The sequence below is a fragment of the Peromyscus californicus genome, unplaced genomic scaffold (assembly GCF_007827085.1).
Source record: "Peromyscus californicus insignis strain IS unplaced genomic scaffold, ASM782708v3 Scaffold_23__1_contigs__length_62951481, whole genome shotgun sequence".
Lineage (NCBI taxonomy): Eukaryota > Metazoa > Chordata > Mammalia > Rodentia > Cricetidae > Peromyscus > Peromyscus californicus.
The window spans coordinates 57,014,561-57,032,029 of NW_026294534.1; the positions used below are offsets into that span (position 1 = coordinate 57,014,561).

Here is a 17,469-nt window from a genome sequence, read left to right on the forward strand (position 1 = left end):
AATTACATTAATGTCCAGTCCATTAACATTTGACATATTCAGAGAAAATACTCCATTATTTATCCTATTTTGGTGAGTCCAAAATGTACCTAATTCACTTTCTATCCTAACTTGTATTAAACTGAAAACTATCTTTTGAGGTTTTTGAATTTACACACTTTATAAACACCTCTCTAGTGAGTTTCTTTTCTGAATTTATTAACAAGGAAAACTATAACTATCTAATCTTCAACTCCCTCAGAGACCCAAGAAGGAAATGATATTAACTGAGTAAGGAGGAAATGCAAACAAGCAACTTCCAAAAAAAAGTGAGAATTTTCCAACACGGCAGAAACTATCATAGGTTGCAAGAAGCCCTCTGCAATTTTAATGAGCTGCTGATAGATCTGAATGGAAAGGTCGCTTAGCACCTGCCGATATTCAGTGAGGTCAAAGTTCTTGAGACAGTGCTCATTCTGCTTTGGAGTGCTCTGCGTCATGAAGCCCTCATCCCCACCATACTGCTTCAAACTGTGAAGGAAGCAGCAGGTGTTGGATAACCGGAATGATGTCATCTCAAAGTCATCATTGTGCTTCTTGAGGACTTTCTTAATGCCATTGATGGTGGAGCTCAGCCACAAGTGTACCTTGAGGTCATCGTTGGTGTAATCTGCATGCCTGATGCACACGTAGAGGATGTATGCAGGCAGACAGGGCACAGTGCCGGTATACCTGATGCACATGTAGAGGATGTATGCAGGCAGACAGGGCACAGTGCTGGACAGCATCTGGGCTTCAGATCTGTCACCAGGTTCCGGATGAGGAGGGCCTCGTCCTCTCTGCGGTACTCCAGCATGCCTTGGAAGTCTTTTCGCTCGACTGTGACCTGTCTTGTGCGTTCATGGTGTTTCCTGTCACTCTGGGCCAATGCCTGGGCAGCTTCTAAGTCCTGGGCCTTCCTCGTGTACTTCAGCTGCTTTTTCAGCTTCCTCTCCTTCTTTTCCTGCTTTTCTACCAATTCTTTAAAATCCAGGTTCTCATGGGTGAGTCCAGTTATCTCCTGCTGGACCCCAAACTCCACCTGGGCCTGTGGGGAGAGCAGCAGGGTCTGGCAGAAGGTCTGCTGCTGCTTGTCCATCTTCTCTTCCAGGGCCTCCACCTGGGCCTTGACACGCTCCGCCTCCTCCTCATGCTCCAGGTTCTGGGCCTGCAGCTGTGCCTCGGGCAACCTGTTTGTCCGGCAGACACCATGATAGGCCTCAATGGCATCTCCCTGGTCCACACATTTTTCACTGTTGAACCAACTTGTTCTGGCATTGATGTTCGGCTCCATGTGCTTGCCAGCCAGCCGGCGATGGTCAGCGTTCATGATCTGGGTCCTGAGGATCAGCACCTCCTCTTTGCGGACCTCCAGCTCCTCACTGGCCAGCTTGAGCTGGCTCAATAGAAGACTGTAGCTGTCTAGGGAGCTGTGAGTGGAGTTGTCCTGCATGGACAACTTGGCCGGAGACAGCTTTCCTCAGCTCATTCAGGTTGTTCTCCGACTTAAGCTCTGTGTCTTCAGACTGTTGTAGGCCAGATGCGCATCCTGGTCCACATCACAGCCATTGTTTTGTTGTTCCATCTGTACTTTCTCGCTGTCCTGCTGCTCCTTTTCTAGCTGCACCTGCAGCTTCTTCCTCTCCTGCTCAGGTTCCTGCATTCTCTTCTGCAGCTTCAGGAAGACAGTCATGTCCATCGCTGCCTTCGCTACACCAATCTCCTCCACCTGCTGAAGGGCATCCTCACTGTCTCCAATCTCAGAAGTGGAAATGGAGGGGTAATGGGAATCAGATTCTAAGCTACTTTGATTTGATGGGTTCTTCCTGAAAGGCATCCTCAGTGTCTCCAATCTCAGAAGTGGAAATGGAGGGGTAATAGGAATCAGATTCTAAGCTACTTTGATTTGATGGGTTCTTCCTGTGGCCCAGAGTTTGCTCATCTCAGAGGTTCTCATATCTCTGCTCCAGCTGGGAGTGTTCCTTCAGGAGGTTCTGGTACCTGGACCTCTCCTCCTCCAGCTCCTTCTTCATCAAGAGGTTCTCCTCCACAGAACTCTGGGGAGATTCAGCTTATGATTGGCACAGGATTTGGTTATTAAGGTGTTCTTTCTCGTCCTTTGAAAGAGCATTTTCATGTTCCAGGTCCGCAACTCGCTTTCTTAGCTCGCCATTCTCCCTGCTGTGGGCACCCTCTACGACCCTGTGCTCCAACTTGGCCTTCTGTAGTTCAGTGCGTAGGCTCTGCACCTCCTCCTGCAGCTGTAGGCTGGCATCAGTCTGCTGGTTCTGCTGGTAATGTGCCAGCTCCCTCTTCAGCTTCTCCACCTCCATGGCATGTGTGGAGGTAACTGCAAACACCTGCTCTGACAGAGTCTTGAACTCTTTTTCCGGGTCATCAATCTTCTCCTGTAGCTGGACCACTTTGTTCTCCATGCCCACACTGAGGTATTTCAAATGCTATGCAGAGCGGGCCTCAATCTTGAGAGCCTTCAGCTCCTGCTTGGCCTGGAAGGCACACTGGATGACAATGGCTACATCCCACTGCTGCCGGAAATGTCTACGTGCCACCCAGCCCCAGACACACTTCTGGACGATGGTGGCTTTGTGCTCCTTGAGGACCTGGCAGTAGTTTCTTTGCACAAACATGGCCCGAGTGAAGGACTGGATGATGTCCGCAGCCCAGCAGACTCTCCGGTAGGCCAGGCAGGCCCTCTGCATTCAGTACTGCTTCTGGAACACTATGGCTGCATGGGTTCTCCGCAGGTGCTCAGCCAGCCTGCGGGCCAGGTGTCCTCTGTAGAACCTCTGCAGGGTTACAGTAGCTGCCCTCAGCCTACAGTACTTTACTTTCTGCAGCCAGTCCCTGACTGGATCATGATAGTGGCTTCCTGGAACTTCTCTACCTGAAGCTTCTCCAGGTAAGCCACCTGGCCTGCCCAGAAGATCTTGGTGTGGCCAAACTGGAACTTGTCTGGATCCTTGATGAGACTCTCCAAGACAAACCTGCAGATAATTTTCTTGTTGGTGTTGGCAAGCTCGCTCTTCTTCATCCACACGTGATACCAGTTGAAGAAGTCATGGTAGGTCCACTTGGGTGGGTAGCCAGCTGCACTGATCTTAATGGTCTCCAATACTCTGCAGTTGCTACACGGCTCTCTTTGGGTCGAAGTGAAAGAGATTTTCATCATTGGGCTCGAGGCATGGAATGTAGTGTGGAGCTGTGGCATTCAGGGTCTCCATAAGCAGGTTTAGGGAAGTGTGGAACTGGTAGCCCATAAATTTCTTGTGCTCCTTATTGGAGACCTTAATGGGGGGGTCTGGAAAAGTGAATGTTCATCTTTGAAGATGATCGATTCTTAGTTGTGTTGGTGGCAGGAACAGAGTCCTTGTCATCATAGAACAAGTCAGTCACTAGTAGGAACTTGCTGGCCTTCAGGATGTTGATCTGTTCTTCATATACCGTATCCCTATTTTTCTTCAGAAAACCATCTGAAAGTTACTCTACCTTGTCTGCAAAATGGATGACAGTGAAGGCTGTGTTGGACATTTATGGTTTCTGGAAGTGCTGGCTGTTGAAGTGTCATTCACAGAGCTTCTGGGCCCAGTTTTGATCAGCTCCTTTGGGGACCTTACACTCTTCATCCAACACCTTCACTTCTATACGTCTATGCAAGGTTGGTTATCATAGAAGTCAATCAAGGTCCATGGGACCTGCTCCGTCCTGTACTCTTCTTACTCCAGCTTGAACACATGAAACTGTTGCTTGAGCTTTTCATTGGCACGGTTGATACAAAACTTCTCAAAGCTGTTACTCTTGGTCTCAAACCTGTAGATATCCAGGACTCCGAGGGAGAAGTACTGCTTAAGGGAGGAGGAGTGCAGGGCCTTGCTGATGTGCTCCACAATGCAGGAGAACATCTGGGCACAGGTATGCTTGGCTGGGGCATCACGTGCATTGACCACCTGCCGCAGCGACATGGTCTTGACCTAGGTTGCTGAGGTGGTGACCAGCTTGCGATGGCACAGCCAGGGCTCCATCTGATTGTGCTCTACTCCCAGCAGGCGGCAGAAGTTGCATAAGTGTTCGTCCTGGGGTGGTAAGCTGCAGGAATCCCCATCATGCTCGGCCTGAATCTCCACACTTCCAAGGTGCAACATGGAAGCAATTATCTTAAAGATGCTTATCTGGGGCTGGAGAGATGGCTCAGAGGTTAAGAGCACTGACTGCTCTTCCAGAGGTCCTGAGTTCAATTCCCAGCAACCACATGGTGGCTCACAACCATCTGTAATGAGATCTGGTGCCCTCTTCTGGCCTGCTGTCATATATCCTGTATACATAATAAAAAAATAAAATCTTTAAAAAAAAAAATGCTTATCTGATGAGACTCCAGCACTCCAAAAAGTGTGAGGGCCTGTCGAGTCTTCTCAAAGTCCTCTGCATCATCGACACCCTTGATGGTCATGTTTCCTCCACGGGATGTGTAGAAAACGTCCTCTGCACAAGTTAGAGCAAGCTCTTTAAATTCAGGAAGGCTGGCAACAGCACAGAGCTGGTAAAAGATGTGGTAATTCCTCTCATCATCCACCTGAAAGACCACCCTAGACTCTCCAGCAAGTACGTCCTCATGTCGGCCCTGATGATGTGGTACTTTTTATCAAAGCCAATCTCAATGAACTTCCCAAAGTGCTGCTATTGTTGCGAGTGGTCTTGGCATTCCCAATGGCCTCCATGATGGGACTGGATGCCAGGACCTTCTCTTCAATGTTGCTATCACTGGCTGAGCCACCAACCCTGGCAAAATAGTGCATGGCATACTTGGCTGACACAGTCTTCTCTGCTCCAGACTCTCGGCTGACTATGATCAATTGGTTATCTTCATCTCTGGCCATCTGCCTATAGGCTTCTTCTGCCACGGCAAAGATGTGGGGGTCCATGTCAGCCATATTTTGGCCACCGTAGGCATAGATGACATCTTGTCCATAGATTGGCAGCTGCTCATATGGATTGATGGCAACAAGCACAATACCACAATAAGCATAGATATTGTTGGACTCCAGGAAATGGACCTTTAGGTTTTGCAGAACTGCAGGCTCATGGAGATGGCTGAGTGCGTGAGGTCATTTTCTCCTACTAAGGTATCTGGATCCATAAGAATTGCATCTATTATTTTGGACATGGTTTGAGTATTCCCAAATTGTGTGTCATCTTCCAGTCAGCTGCAGACTCTTATCCCCCCTCTTTGTATTCCTTGGTTAATTCAGCAGAACACCACACTTCATCTGGGTCAGGGATCCTGACCCTTGTAGAGCTCTCTGTATGACATGTCCCCGCGGGCCCGAGGAGGAGCCAGGGGTGCCTCTCGGGATGCTGGGTCAGGGCTCTCAGAGGCCTGGCTCCTCACTCCCCTGTGCGCTCTTGGTGCACCAGTACACCACTGGTGCAATCTTCCAGGACGGTCCCAGTTCCTCCGTGCTCCTTTCTCGGTGGACCGACCTGCCGGCTCGCTGGGGATCCCAATCCCCGGCAACCTTTACTCCCTGGGGGGGTGGGAGAGGGGGTGCGGTGTTCAGGAGTGGTGGGAGGGCGGGGAGAAGGCGCGCTGCTCCAGGCTCATACTTCAGGGCTCCCTGTTTGTCTTCACCATGACTATAGTTGTTTTCTTGATGTCTCGTGCATCTGTGCTCTTACACTTCTCTAGAGCACAGGGTATTGCTTAGAAATTAACTTCTGCTCTTAACTACAAACCTGACGATTGATATCCTCCACTGCGCCTAATTTTCTACATCTTGTAGCTGGGAGCACGCCTTTAATCCCAGCACTTGGAAGGCAGAGGCAGGTGGATCTCTGTGAATTGGGCCCGTTCTACAGAGCAAGTTCCAGGACAGCCAGAGCTACATAGTGAGACTCTGTCTTGAAGGAAAAATGAAAAGAGAAAAAATAATCATGGCAATTATCACTATCCTTTCTAATCAGTCATTTTTCTGTATGCTTGTACGTTGTGTGTTGAGCGCCATACTTCTGATGGCAATGTTGTCACCACTGTCCAGTTTTGTGCCTCCCTTCCCCAAAGCAAAACTAAACAGAGACTGGAAACCGATTCCCCACATACTAATGTTAAATCTGCAATTTTTTAACTCAGGGATCAGCACTTTCTCCTTAAAAGATCAGATAATTGTCAGGCATACTGGCACAGGCCTATAAGCCAAGCACTTGAAAAACAGAAGGAAGCCTGCCATGAGTTCTAGGCCAGCATGGACTACAGGAGGCCAACAGGGGCTACATAACAAAACCCTATCTCAAAAGCAAACAGTTTAAGCTTTGTGGTCTCCATAGTAATAACTCTGCCAAAGTAGCAAAAGCAGCTGTAAACCATAGTAGATTAACAGATGACTACACTCCAATAAGACGGTACCTCCAAAGGCCACAGAAACTGGCCCAAGGGCCATACCTAGCGTGCCAGCTCCTGCTTGACCTTATCATTAGAGCTCTTCAGTGACTGGACCATTAACTCTTTCACTTAGTACTCTCACTACGGTGTTCTTTCCGGCTTTTTGCATTAAAAAGAGAGAGACAGAGAGCACAGAGTGGTTCAGTAACTTACAGCCAGTACCAGAAGCCAGGATGCCAGGATGAAGGGTCCATTCCGTTAAAGGAAGAGAAAGCTGCCTCTCCAATGGTCAACTGTGAACAGCATAGTCACTTCCAGATCTTTGCTCAAAGTTATTCCCCTATATGTAACTATGCTCTACTCTTCCCATCCCCATAACAAATCGAATTCCCCATTTTACTGAGCCCTAATACATGTGGCCTGCACTTTTACCTGAGGCCCTTACATCGTCATGATTTTATACTGTCTTGCTTAGTGACCTTTATCTCACTGGCCTAGGCTGCCTATGTAATATCCTAGATAACTACCATAGCATCTTACCATCCACAGCCATCCATGGATATATGGGCATGAAACAATTCTAACCTTCTTCATATTTATAAAGATTAAAGAAAGTGCTCTCTTCATAGTAATTACACCATTTTTCAAAAGAAAAAAAGTATAGGCTAATCCTTTTGATCTTCCCAGCATGAGGTCTTTTAAAATCAACTGGAATATCACATTTTCATGGAAACTACTCCGAAACGTCTATTTTGTAATTTTATAGTAAACATCCTACAGGAATGATTAATTTTGGGTAACATTTGGATTTCTAGGACGAGGAAGATATAACTTAATCCTTAAACCATTTTCTGCGACCTAGATCTAAGAGAAGTCTCACTGAAAACCCTTTCAATCTTCCTCCTATAGAAAATACACACAAATATTTATACAAATTTTGCATAAAAGGGCCTATTTTTAAAAAGCTAAGAAAATGCCTCAGAGGGTCTCATATTATCTGCTCACAGCCTAAATTACTTAAATTTCCATTTTAATATAAGACATTTAAAGAAACTTCACCATATTAAAAGCATGTGGCAGGTTTTTTTTAGATACAAACTATTATACTCTAGTATCAAAAAACATAAACAAGAGCTGACGAGATGGCTCAGTGGTTAAACACTGACTACTCTTCCAGAAGACTAGGTTTTGAATCCTAGTAACCACATGGTAGCTAGTAACAGTCTGTAACTCCAGTTCCAGGAGATCTGACACCCTGTTCTAGACTCCAAGGACAAATCACACATATTGTGCATAGACACACGCAGACAAAACAACATAAAAATATTTTTAAAAATTATAATCAATGGAAAAGGGGGAAATTTATAGTGAAGAGCAAAGACATGGAGAGGAGAGGAAGAATGTAACCAGTCTTCAGGATTTCTAGTTCCTTCAGCACTTCCTGGACCACTCTGGTGGCTTCTGTGAAAAGGCTCAGCACAGGTTTTCTGTGGATCTCACACATTCCCTGGATCAGCACTGTTTACTTGATACTTTAGTTCAATGATCAATTCTTGACTCACTCACCTCTCTACCTGCGTCAGCACTCGACCGTCCTCCACATAATCCTAAACTCACTCTCACCTGCTCCCAGAGTAGCACATTCTTCTCGTTTCTGTCCTCCATTTGATACCTACCCTTCCAAGGAAAGAACAAAAAGCACCCTCTCATACCCCCCACCCCCACCCCCACTGGGCCCTTGCACCCCACTCTTCCTCTGTCCAACTGCTGACCACACAGCCCCAGGATCCCTGTTGATCTTCATCTCCAATACAACCACTTGGAGCTGTATTTGAGGATATGGAATGCTGCTGGCACTTATTTTCTTTCACCTTGCAGAAGCTCCTCGGTTTGTATAAGGGCTCTTAGCATAGAATTAATCACCCTTCCACGAGATTTGTATCAATCATTTGACACTAAATTATGTATCATTTCCTATTAAATGGTTCCTAGTATGAATGCTGCCCTAATTGTTAATTCATTAGCTCCTTATGAGTCAAGATTAGCAATGCAAGATAAACAGGAGACTCAAAATATTTGTAGAAGTTAATTGAGAGTGTTGAAGATCCCTTTCTGGTTTTTTATAAGCATGTCATACTGTGGTAGTTTGAATGTAACTGGCCCCAATTAGCTTACAGCGAGTGGTACTATTAGGAAGAGTAGCTTTGTTGGAGTGGGTATGGCCTCGATGGAGGAAGTGCGTCACTGTGGGGGGTGGGCTTTCAAGTTTTCTGTGCTTAGTTAGGATAACACCTATGTGTCATTCAATTTCCTGTTGCCTGCAAGATGTAGGACTCTCAGTTAATACTGCAGCACCACATCTGCCTGCATGCTGTCATGCTCCCCGTCATGATGATAAAAGACGGAACCTCTGAAACTGTAAGCGAATCACCCCAATTAAACATTTTCTTTACAAGAGTTGCTGTGGTCATGGAGTCTTTTCACAGCAACAGAAACCCTAACTAAGACAATTACTTATACATAACAACGGTTGATATCTTCATACGTGCATTAAACATATTTTGATCATACACACCCCTTCTACCTTCTCCTCCAGATCCCACTGATTCCCTTTCTCTTTTCACTAGTCCCCCTTCTACTTTTAGTTCTCTTTCTTTTGTGACCCAGTGACGTTAAAAGGAGGTCTCCAGATAGGAGCTTAGGCAACTTACCTTGGCTACGCCAGGAAAGAAAATCTCTCTCCTCAGCAACCATTAACCGCCTGTAGATATTATTTATGCAGGTAATATAGCTATTGAGAGTTCAAGAGTACAACAGTTGTGCCACACCCAAAGGACAAAAGCTCACACTACTTCTCTCCTTCCTCTGGCTATAACATTCTGTTTGCCTCTTCTGATGTCCCGAGCCTTGAGATAATGAGGACATCCCAGTTAAGGCTGAGCATTCACTGGTTATTTGTTCTCAGTTCTGAGTCTCTGCAGAACGTGCCACCCATTGCAAAAGAGAAGTTTCAGTGACCGAAGCGTACAGCACCACTAATCTATGGACATAAATATAAATATTAAGTAAGGTAGTTTGACAACACGACCACTTAGCAAAACAACAGTCTTAGGGCGCATGGCCTCCCCGGCTATTGGCTATTGACTATTGACTTCAGGGCTTACAGTACTAGGTGTGAATTCCCTGCTACCTAGAAAGCCTCGATCCAATCAGAAAGTTGTTAGTTATCTCCTAACTGTCATGTCATTATTGTACCACTGGGCACATCTTGTCCAGCAAGCTGATAGTGTAGCACTCACAGTCCACAGCTGAGGAAGATTACTGATGACAGTTCTCCCCCAGCCACCCGAATAGCACCTTCCTTCCGGCACTGTGAAATCTAGACAGCAGAGAGGAAGCTTCCAGCTCAATTCCAGTTTGATTTCTCTGTTCTGAAACCAAAGTATGTGGCGTCTTCAGCAACAGTATCCTGTCATCTAGTTCTGGTGGGCAACCAACAGCTGGAGCAATGACCTGTATCATTTTGGGGGCTTGGGGGTCTCCCTGACCAACTAACTACTCATAGGAAGACAGCCCATCCCTGGTGCTAGCATTTTTATTTAATAACCTACTGGTCCTTCTTTTCTGTCAAACTATCTAGATATAAAAATCCAAACTATGCATCTCAGTTCCCAACAAATTATGGAAAACATGTTACCACATAAAAGAGTCTCTAGCCATTTTCCTTTAATTAAAAGTTTTAAATAGGTCTCAATGTTTAGTTCTATTTATTTTAACCATGATTAACTCCAAGTTCACCATGGCAGTTCTTCCAAGGACAACTAAAAGGCCCAAATTTGAAATATTTAGTCATTAACCATCAAAAAGGTAAACATTAAACTGATTTTTCCTACCCACAGGTGTATAATGCCAGTACTTGGGAAACTAAGGCAGAGGATGATGAGTTTAAGGCTAGTGCGAGCTAGACAGTGAACTCAAGATCAGCCTGGGTTCTAGGGCGAGGGTCTGTCTTTCAAAAGATAAGGTGTTTTGTTTTGTTTTTCCTTATGCTACCTCTATCATATCTCAAAGCTCCATTTTAAACAACAGGAACATTTACAAATAATATACTGTGAAGTTCCTCATATAAGAAAATTAAGGTTATCTGTACCTTAATGGCCCTGGTTTTATTAATACCAGCAGCAGATAAATGATCCCTAGGTACTTCAGTCTCTGACAGCAGGAGCAACAAAAACAGATTATTCAGTAGTAGGTAAAAGGATGCTGGTTCTTACTTCATTGTTATTTTGTATTTTTTTTTCAAGAAATTTCTATCTGACAGCATTGCAAGTTGAAATTGTAACTTGCAATCAAGATCAATGCTTTGCATATTTTTCACTTTCATCTTCTAACATTACAAAGTCCAGCTGGGATGTAGGGGTTCTATCCTGGAGTCTTGAATGTTATACAAGAAAAAGTGGCGGGGTAGGTGCTCCAATTGTAAGGAACAAAGAATGTATATGCTTTGGCCTCTTAAGATAGAAATGAGAGCTCCATGAAGACTTTGTTTTCCCCTTAATGACCATGTCTTCAGCTCTGGAATGTTAATAACTGAATGCAATCTGTACTAAATAATCTGATGTCTTGGGCTATAAACACATACTTTCCCTTCCAAAAGGAAAATAAGAAGAGCGGGTGTAAGTCAATATTCAGAAAGGTTTTTGGTTTTATCTTAGCAGAAAAAAATATGTTCCTTCAAATGATATTTAGTGCAGAAGTTCAGTAAGTTAAACAGAGAGAACCTAAGCAGTAGCTTTGGTTCACTGGGGGTGGAAGCAGAGACTCATGCTCTCTCCTCATTCCCTAACCCCCAGGGAGACAAAAAAACCTTAAGTTAAAGAACTGTTTTAAGTGGTACTTGTCTGTAAGGTTGCAGGACTTGCTGAGAAAACTCAGCTTCTGAATGTACAATTAAATTGGCGTGCCAGCAAAAGGTCTTAGCTGCCATGTGACCTGAGGTAGTAAATTATCCAGGATGAGTCTGAGTGACCTTATCTGCAAAATAAAGATTACTGCATCAGATCCTTCTGAATGCTAAAGGACAATGTGAAAAGTAGCAGAAGAGTGTTTCTTACAGGAACTCTAAAACTGGGCACTTAACCTTTCCTTCTCAGATTCCCAGATAGCATTTTATATATTTAGAATTATAAACGTAAATGTCAGAGATAAATGTATAGACATGTAGATTATAGATATGTAGAGATAAATGTATAGCTATTTAGAATTATAAAGAGTATCTATCAAAGATGAATGTATAGATATGTGAGTATAAATATACACAAATACGGGTATAGTCATACAGGTCAGTAGTTAATTGGAGGAGAGAAAGCAGATTGAACCCCAAAATTACACACATACATACACACACACACACACACACACACACACACACACACACGAAAAATTATCAGTTAACAAGCAGTCAATTTAGAAACTTCCACATCAATCTCTCTATTTCTGAATGCTCAATTGTACCTATTTCTTGAGAAGTTTTTCAAAATGATTACAGTTGAGAAAGCAAGTACCATCCCGGCCCTTGTCTCATACACTGTCCTAGTTCATCTTATGCTCACACTTGGTTTCTCTTGATGGCCCACCAAAATGTCTAACGGGAAGTAGAGTTCTTTGATGTCTCTTATCTTTTAAATCTGAGTATTTTTAAAATCTGAAAGTTCTACATCTTTATTTCATGATGTCCTAATGATACTAAGATAAAACTGGAATTTTACTAAGCCTCCAAATTACTTTAAGCAGAAGACACAAAACACCCACTCTCTACCTTCCTCCATCCTTCCCTTCTTCCCCCCTCCCCCCTCTCTGACCTCAGAACAAATGTGGGAGAGAGCTGCTGGCAGGAAAGTGAAACAGCCCCTGACAACTGGGGAAGTGATACTAAAGAGCATCACAGACACTGCCCACCAGAGGGGAGTGTTGTCTAACTATTCAGAGAACTTAATCACATGAACAAAAATAAAACTACTTCCTAAACATTTCTAAGCAAAAAGAAGAATTCTCATATTTGAAGAAATATCTAATTTTTTTTCTATTTTCTATTTCTTTAGTCAGATTACAATGGCATCACAATCTCACCATCCACTGCTCACACTCACTTAGGCCTGTCTAGATCAAAGATAATCCCAGAAGGAATAGAAGACTCCTAATGTAGTTTTATATTCTGCTCAGGACTGCTTCAATCCCCACCACAAACCCCATCCTCACTTGCAGTCTGCTGCAAAAGTTCAGAGAAAGTGGTGATCAGTGACAGCCAGGGCCCAACTGCCCCACCAGATTTCAAGCCATTTTATGATGGCTCCTACTTTAAATATCTCCCTACACTGCGTAAAAACATAGTATGTTCCAGGGCTACTGGTACATGCCTTGAATCCAAGACCTTGGAAAGCAGAGCCAGGTAGATCTCTGTGAGTTCTAGGCCAGCCTGGTACCCAAAATTTTATCTTCAAAGAGGAAGTTATTGTCCTGTCACAGGGACAAAGGCCCCAAGTGTCAATGACCAGGGTGATGAAGATTATACTCCTAGTCGGTCCTTCAAGAAGACAATAAACATCTCTTATGACTAATTCAAGACTATTACCATTAAAAATATTTTGGTTCAACCCAAATAATTAATGTCTTAAATATTTAACAAAACCTTTTAAAAACTACTAGATGAAAGCACAAGAAAAATAGCTTCTTGGCACTGGTGTAGGCTATTTTGCTTTACTTTTGTATGAGACATCAAAAGCACAGACAAAATCAAAGAAAGAAAAAAAAGGCTGCTAAGAAATGAGCTGGGGGGAGCCTTTCTGCAGAGACAAGCCCCTGATAGATTATCCAATTCCACGTAGTCAGCCCTACACACACATTCTCTCTCTCTCTCTCTCTCTCTCTCTCTCTCTCTCTCTCTCTCTCTCTCTCTCTCTCTCTCTCTCACACACACACACACACACACACACACACACACACACACACACACCCCTCACAGGGAAAAGAGGCAACAAAGGGACTCAGCAGTTTGCATTTGTATATACATATGTATATATGTACAATAATAATTAAAAGAAGGCATGAAACTAAAAGGGAGCTGAAAGGGGAGAGGAAGGGATAAAAATTAAAGACAGCAGTCATATACAAAACTCTCAAAAATTATTATTTCAAATTAAAAAAAAGTAGGACCACGTCAATGTGAAAACCGTCTGCACAGCAAATTCAAATGCTGTGCAGCAAAGACATCAGTTAACAGAATAAAGAGCTTACAGAATGGGAGAAAATACTTGCCAAACAAACATCTGATAATTAGTAAATATGATGTATCTTAAATATCTCAATGCCAAGAAAACAAATAACTTGGCTTTTTTTAATGGACAGAGAATACTAATAGACATGTCTCAAAAGCTTAAAAAAGGACAAACATGGCCAACAAGTACATGAAACTATGGTCAGCATCACTAACTGGTTTGAACGAGAATGGCCCCCATAAGCTCATCTGTTTGAATACTTTCTCCCCAGTTAATAGAACTGTTTGGGAAGGGTTAGGGGCAGTGGCCTTGTTGGGGGAGGTATGTCACTGCAGGCTTGGAGGTTTCAAAGGTCCATACAATTTCCAGTGTGTCCCTCTCTGCCTTGTGCCTCGGAATCAAAGTATAAGCCATCAGCTACAGCTACAGCAACGCCCCTGCCTGCCTGCTGCCATGCTCCCCGCCATGGTGATCATGGACTCCAACCCTCTGAAACTGTAAGCAAGCTCCCAATAAACTCTTCCTTCTATGCATTGCCTTGGCCATGGCGTCTCTTCACAGCAATAGTAAAGCAACTAAGACACTAATTATTTGGGGGGAAAGGTCAAACCTCTAGATAGCACCTCATACCTGCTAGAAAGGTCATTACCAAAAGGACAAAGATGTGTTGGAGAGGATTTGGGAAGAAAAAGAAGGTTCCCTGCACATTGTTGCTAGGAATGCAAGTAAGTAAAGACATTATGAAAAACAGAATAGAGACTCCTACAAACATAGAAATAGAATGAACATGTAATCCATCAATCCTGTTCCTAAATACACAAAGGACAGAACACCTGTGGGTTTTTTGTATTGTTATTCAAAATATCCAAGCTGCTGATACAACCTAAGTATTTCTGGAGGATTAAATGGAGGGGAAAAAATGTGAGATAAATACCTAATGAAATACTATTCAGAAAAAAAAACCCTGTCATTTGTAACAACACAAATAAATATGAAGAACATTTTGCTAAGTAAAATAAGACAGGCACAGAAGAAAAACAATACTGTATTATCTCATACGTAGAATGTTTTAAAAGTCAAGGACCAGCAAGATGACGTATGGGGTAAAAGCACTTGCCACACAAGCCTGATGCCCTAAATTCGATTCTCAGAACCCACATAAAAGAGCACAAAAGAACAAACTCCACAAAGTTGTCCTCAACTCCACTCACCTACTCTGGCACATACATGCCCCACATGCACAAACACATACTGCATGCATCTGCATCACACACACACACACACACACACACACACACACACACACACACACACACACTGGCCTAAGCAAATATTTTCTGTGAAAATCAGACAGATGATTCAGACCTGGAGTGGTCCTGGCTACTTTGAGCCTGTTGATCTGCCATCAGTTAGAGAATTTCCCACCTACCCGTGTGCTTGCTTCAGCTCTTGACTATTTTTGAGAGCAGAAAAGAGAAAAGAGGGAATATGGAGGGCAAAGCGGCATGTCCTAGCCATACTTTAAAGGTATTTTGCATGAGCGGCCCCAGAACACTTTTAGTTACAGCTTCTTGATATCTGTCACTATGAACACATGTGGGAACACACTTTCCCCAGACTTACCTTTCTCGGCTTATCTCACAGTGACCTCTTACCTGTCTCCTAAACACACAATGTAAAGAAGCAACCTATCATTTTTAATCAATAAGAACACATGTTAGCAAGTTTTAGTATGATTTTTAAAACTGGTCTCTGCCTGCCCAAATTTTTATCATTTGTCCTCTGAAGATACTGTTCCTTTAATCTATGTCTGCAGAGTACCACAGCTTCTGCCACTGTCAAAACAGTTTTCCTCCCAACACCCCTACCAACATATCCTCAGAAACATGGTCCAGACAGTCTCCTCATCGAGGATGCTCTCCTTCCAGTCTACCCAGTATGTGCCTTCAATAGACTGCCACATGCCCCTGCCTTTATTTCTGCAGGAATCATACTGTGTTACAGTCATCATGGTACTCTCTGTTACTCCAACAAGACGGTATACTCATCTCTCTCCAGTTTAGCAACTACAGGTAATGATTCACTGCGTGATCACTGAGAAAATGCCCTCAGAAGAGTCTTCACTTGCTGTCTTCGTTAGGTTTTCCACTGCGGTGACAAAACACTATGACCAAAAAAAAGCAAGTTGGGAAGGAAAGGGCTTATTTGGCTTGTACTTTCAGATCACAGTCCATCATTGAGGAAGTCAGGACAGGAACTCAAGCAGGGCTTGAACCTGGAGGAGCTGATACAGAGGCCATGTGGGGGTGCTGCTTACTATCTTGCTTCCCCTGGCTTGCTCAATCTGCTTTCTTATAGAACCCAGGACCACCAGCCCAGGAATGGCACCACCCACTATGGGCTGGACCTATTGATCACTAATTGAGAAAATGCCTTACAGCTGGATCTCATGGGGATATTTCCTCAACTGAGACTCCTTCCTCTCTGATGACTCTAGCTTGTGTCAAGATGACACACAACACCACTCAGTACACTTTGCCTAGAAGGACATTTAGGGGATCTGATACCTGCCACTAATGAAAACCCAGGCCTCTAAATTATTTGTCCAAGGTCTATTTTCCACATACCAGCATTTCCCCATAAACGTATCCCAATAAAATAGAGAGCTAGGGAGTGCTCGCCATGTTCATGCCTGGGCTTACAGCAACATCACAGGCTTCCAGCTTTACTAACCTGTCAACTCCTCCAGCCTGAAAATCCCCCACCCATGCAGTCTCCTCTAAACTAGACGATGGTCCACATTGGCCTGCACCCTTGTCTGGTTCCCACCATTAATCCTTGAGACCTCAGTACCAGCTGGAGAGGACACCCAACTCCCCCCAATACTTTTATTAATCTACTAACAGGCAACTGAAGAGAACCCTGAAACTACCATTGCTACAATTTCCTTAATTCTCCTCTCTAAAATAGACTTGCCACCCCCTTTTTCTAGCAGCTGTCCTTTTGTAGTGACTCCCAAAGAACCCTACAATAAATCTGTAACTTCTCTGCAAATGTGCCCAGCTTTTTAGGTCACATTCCTCCGAGGGGAACTGGTGTAACTGGAGCCAGGTGATCTCCTCTTGATCTCCTAGTGGTGTGTGTTACAGCATCTCCAACACGGTGATTGGACTCAGAGAGAAAATCCAACCAAGCAGGAGTTACCACGACTCCGCTTTATCTCAGAAATCTCTTACTATTAGCTCTCATGTCCTTAGAAAGGGGCCTGGCCTCTCCTTGTTCACAGTGAGACTACCTAGATCTGTACATCTTCGGAGTTCATTACCGTAGCATACAGAATTGGAGTTACTGGAGAGACTTAGAAGAACCTGAGTTTTTAACAAGCATAAGAAGCACCAAAGGTGTCTACAGTACTTCTGCTTGAAAGCAGAACAAGGCAAGACCAGGGCAGGGCAGTACTTCCACAAAAGGAAGCAGCTGCCTTTATCCAGCACTTCCAGTGTACCTTGATATGAAGAACAGCACTTTCCAAGTGTTCTTTGAAGTGGAAAAGCCCCCAGGGTTCCCTCAGTAATTGCTGAATTAGTACTCCTTAGGAGGCCACAGTGACCATTTTCAAAACTTCCATGGGTCAATTCCATACCCACTTATTCCTTTTTAAGAACTGTGATGTCTAAAAATCAAGTTTCAACTTTTTAAAATAGCAAATGGATTGCAACAACCCTTTATCTTGAAACAAAATTCATAAACAATGTAACAGCCCAAAGGTAAAATTCAAAATAATCA

General features: G+C 43.8%; 2 protein-coding genes across 3 annotated transcripts in view; both read right to left on the minus strand.

Moving 5' to 3' along the window:
- Nucleotides 1–17,469, minus strand: part of Psd3 (pleckstrin and Sec7 domain containing 3) — a 447,179-nt gene that overhangs the window by 299,198 nt on the left and 130,512 nt on the right. The window lies entirely within an intron of this gene.
- Nucleotides 507–8,830, minus strand: LOC128119170 (unconventional myosin-Vb-like). The gene is given in 3 exon segments (XM_052752404.1): nt 507–1,474; nt 1,476–1,522; nt 1,525–8,830. Coding segments are annotated over 3 exon segments (1,242 nt in total). The 5' UTR covers nt 1,856–8,830; the 3' UTR covers nt 507–610.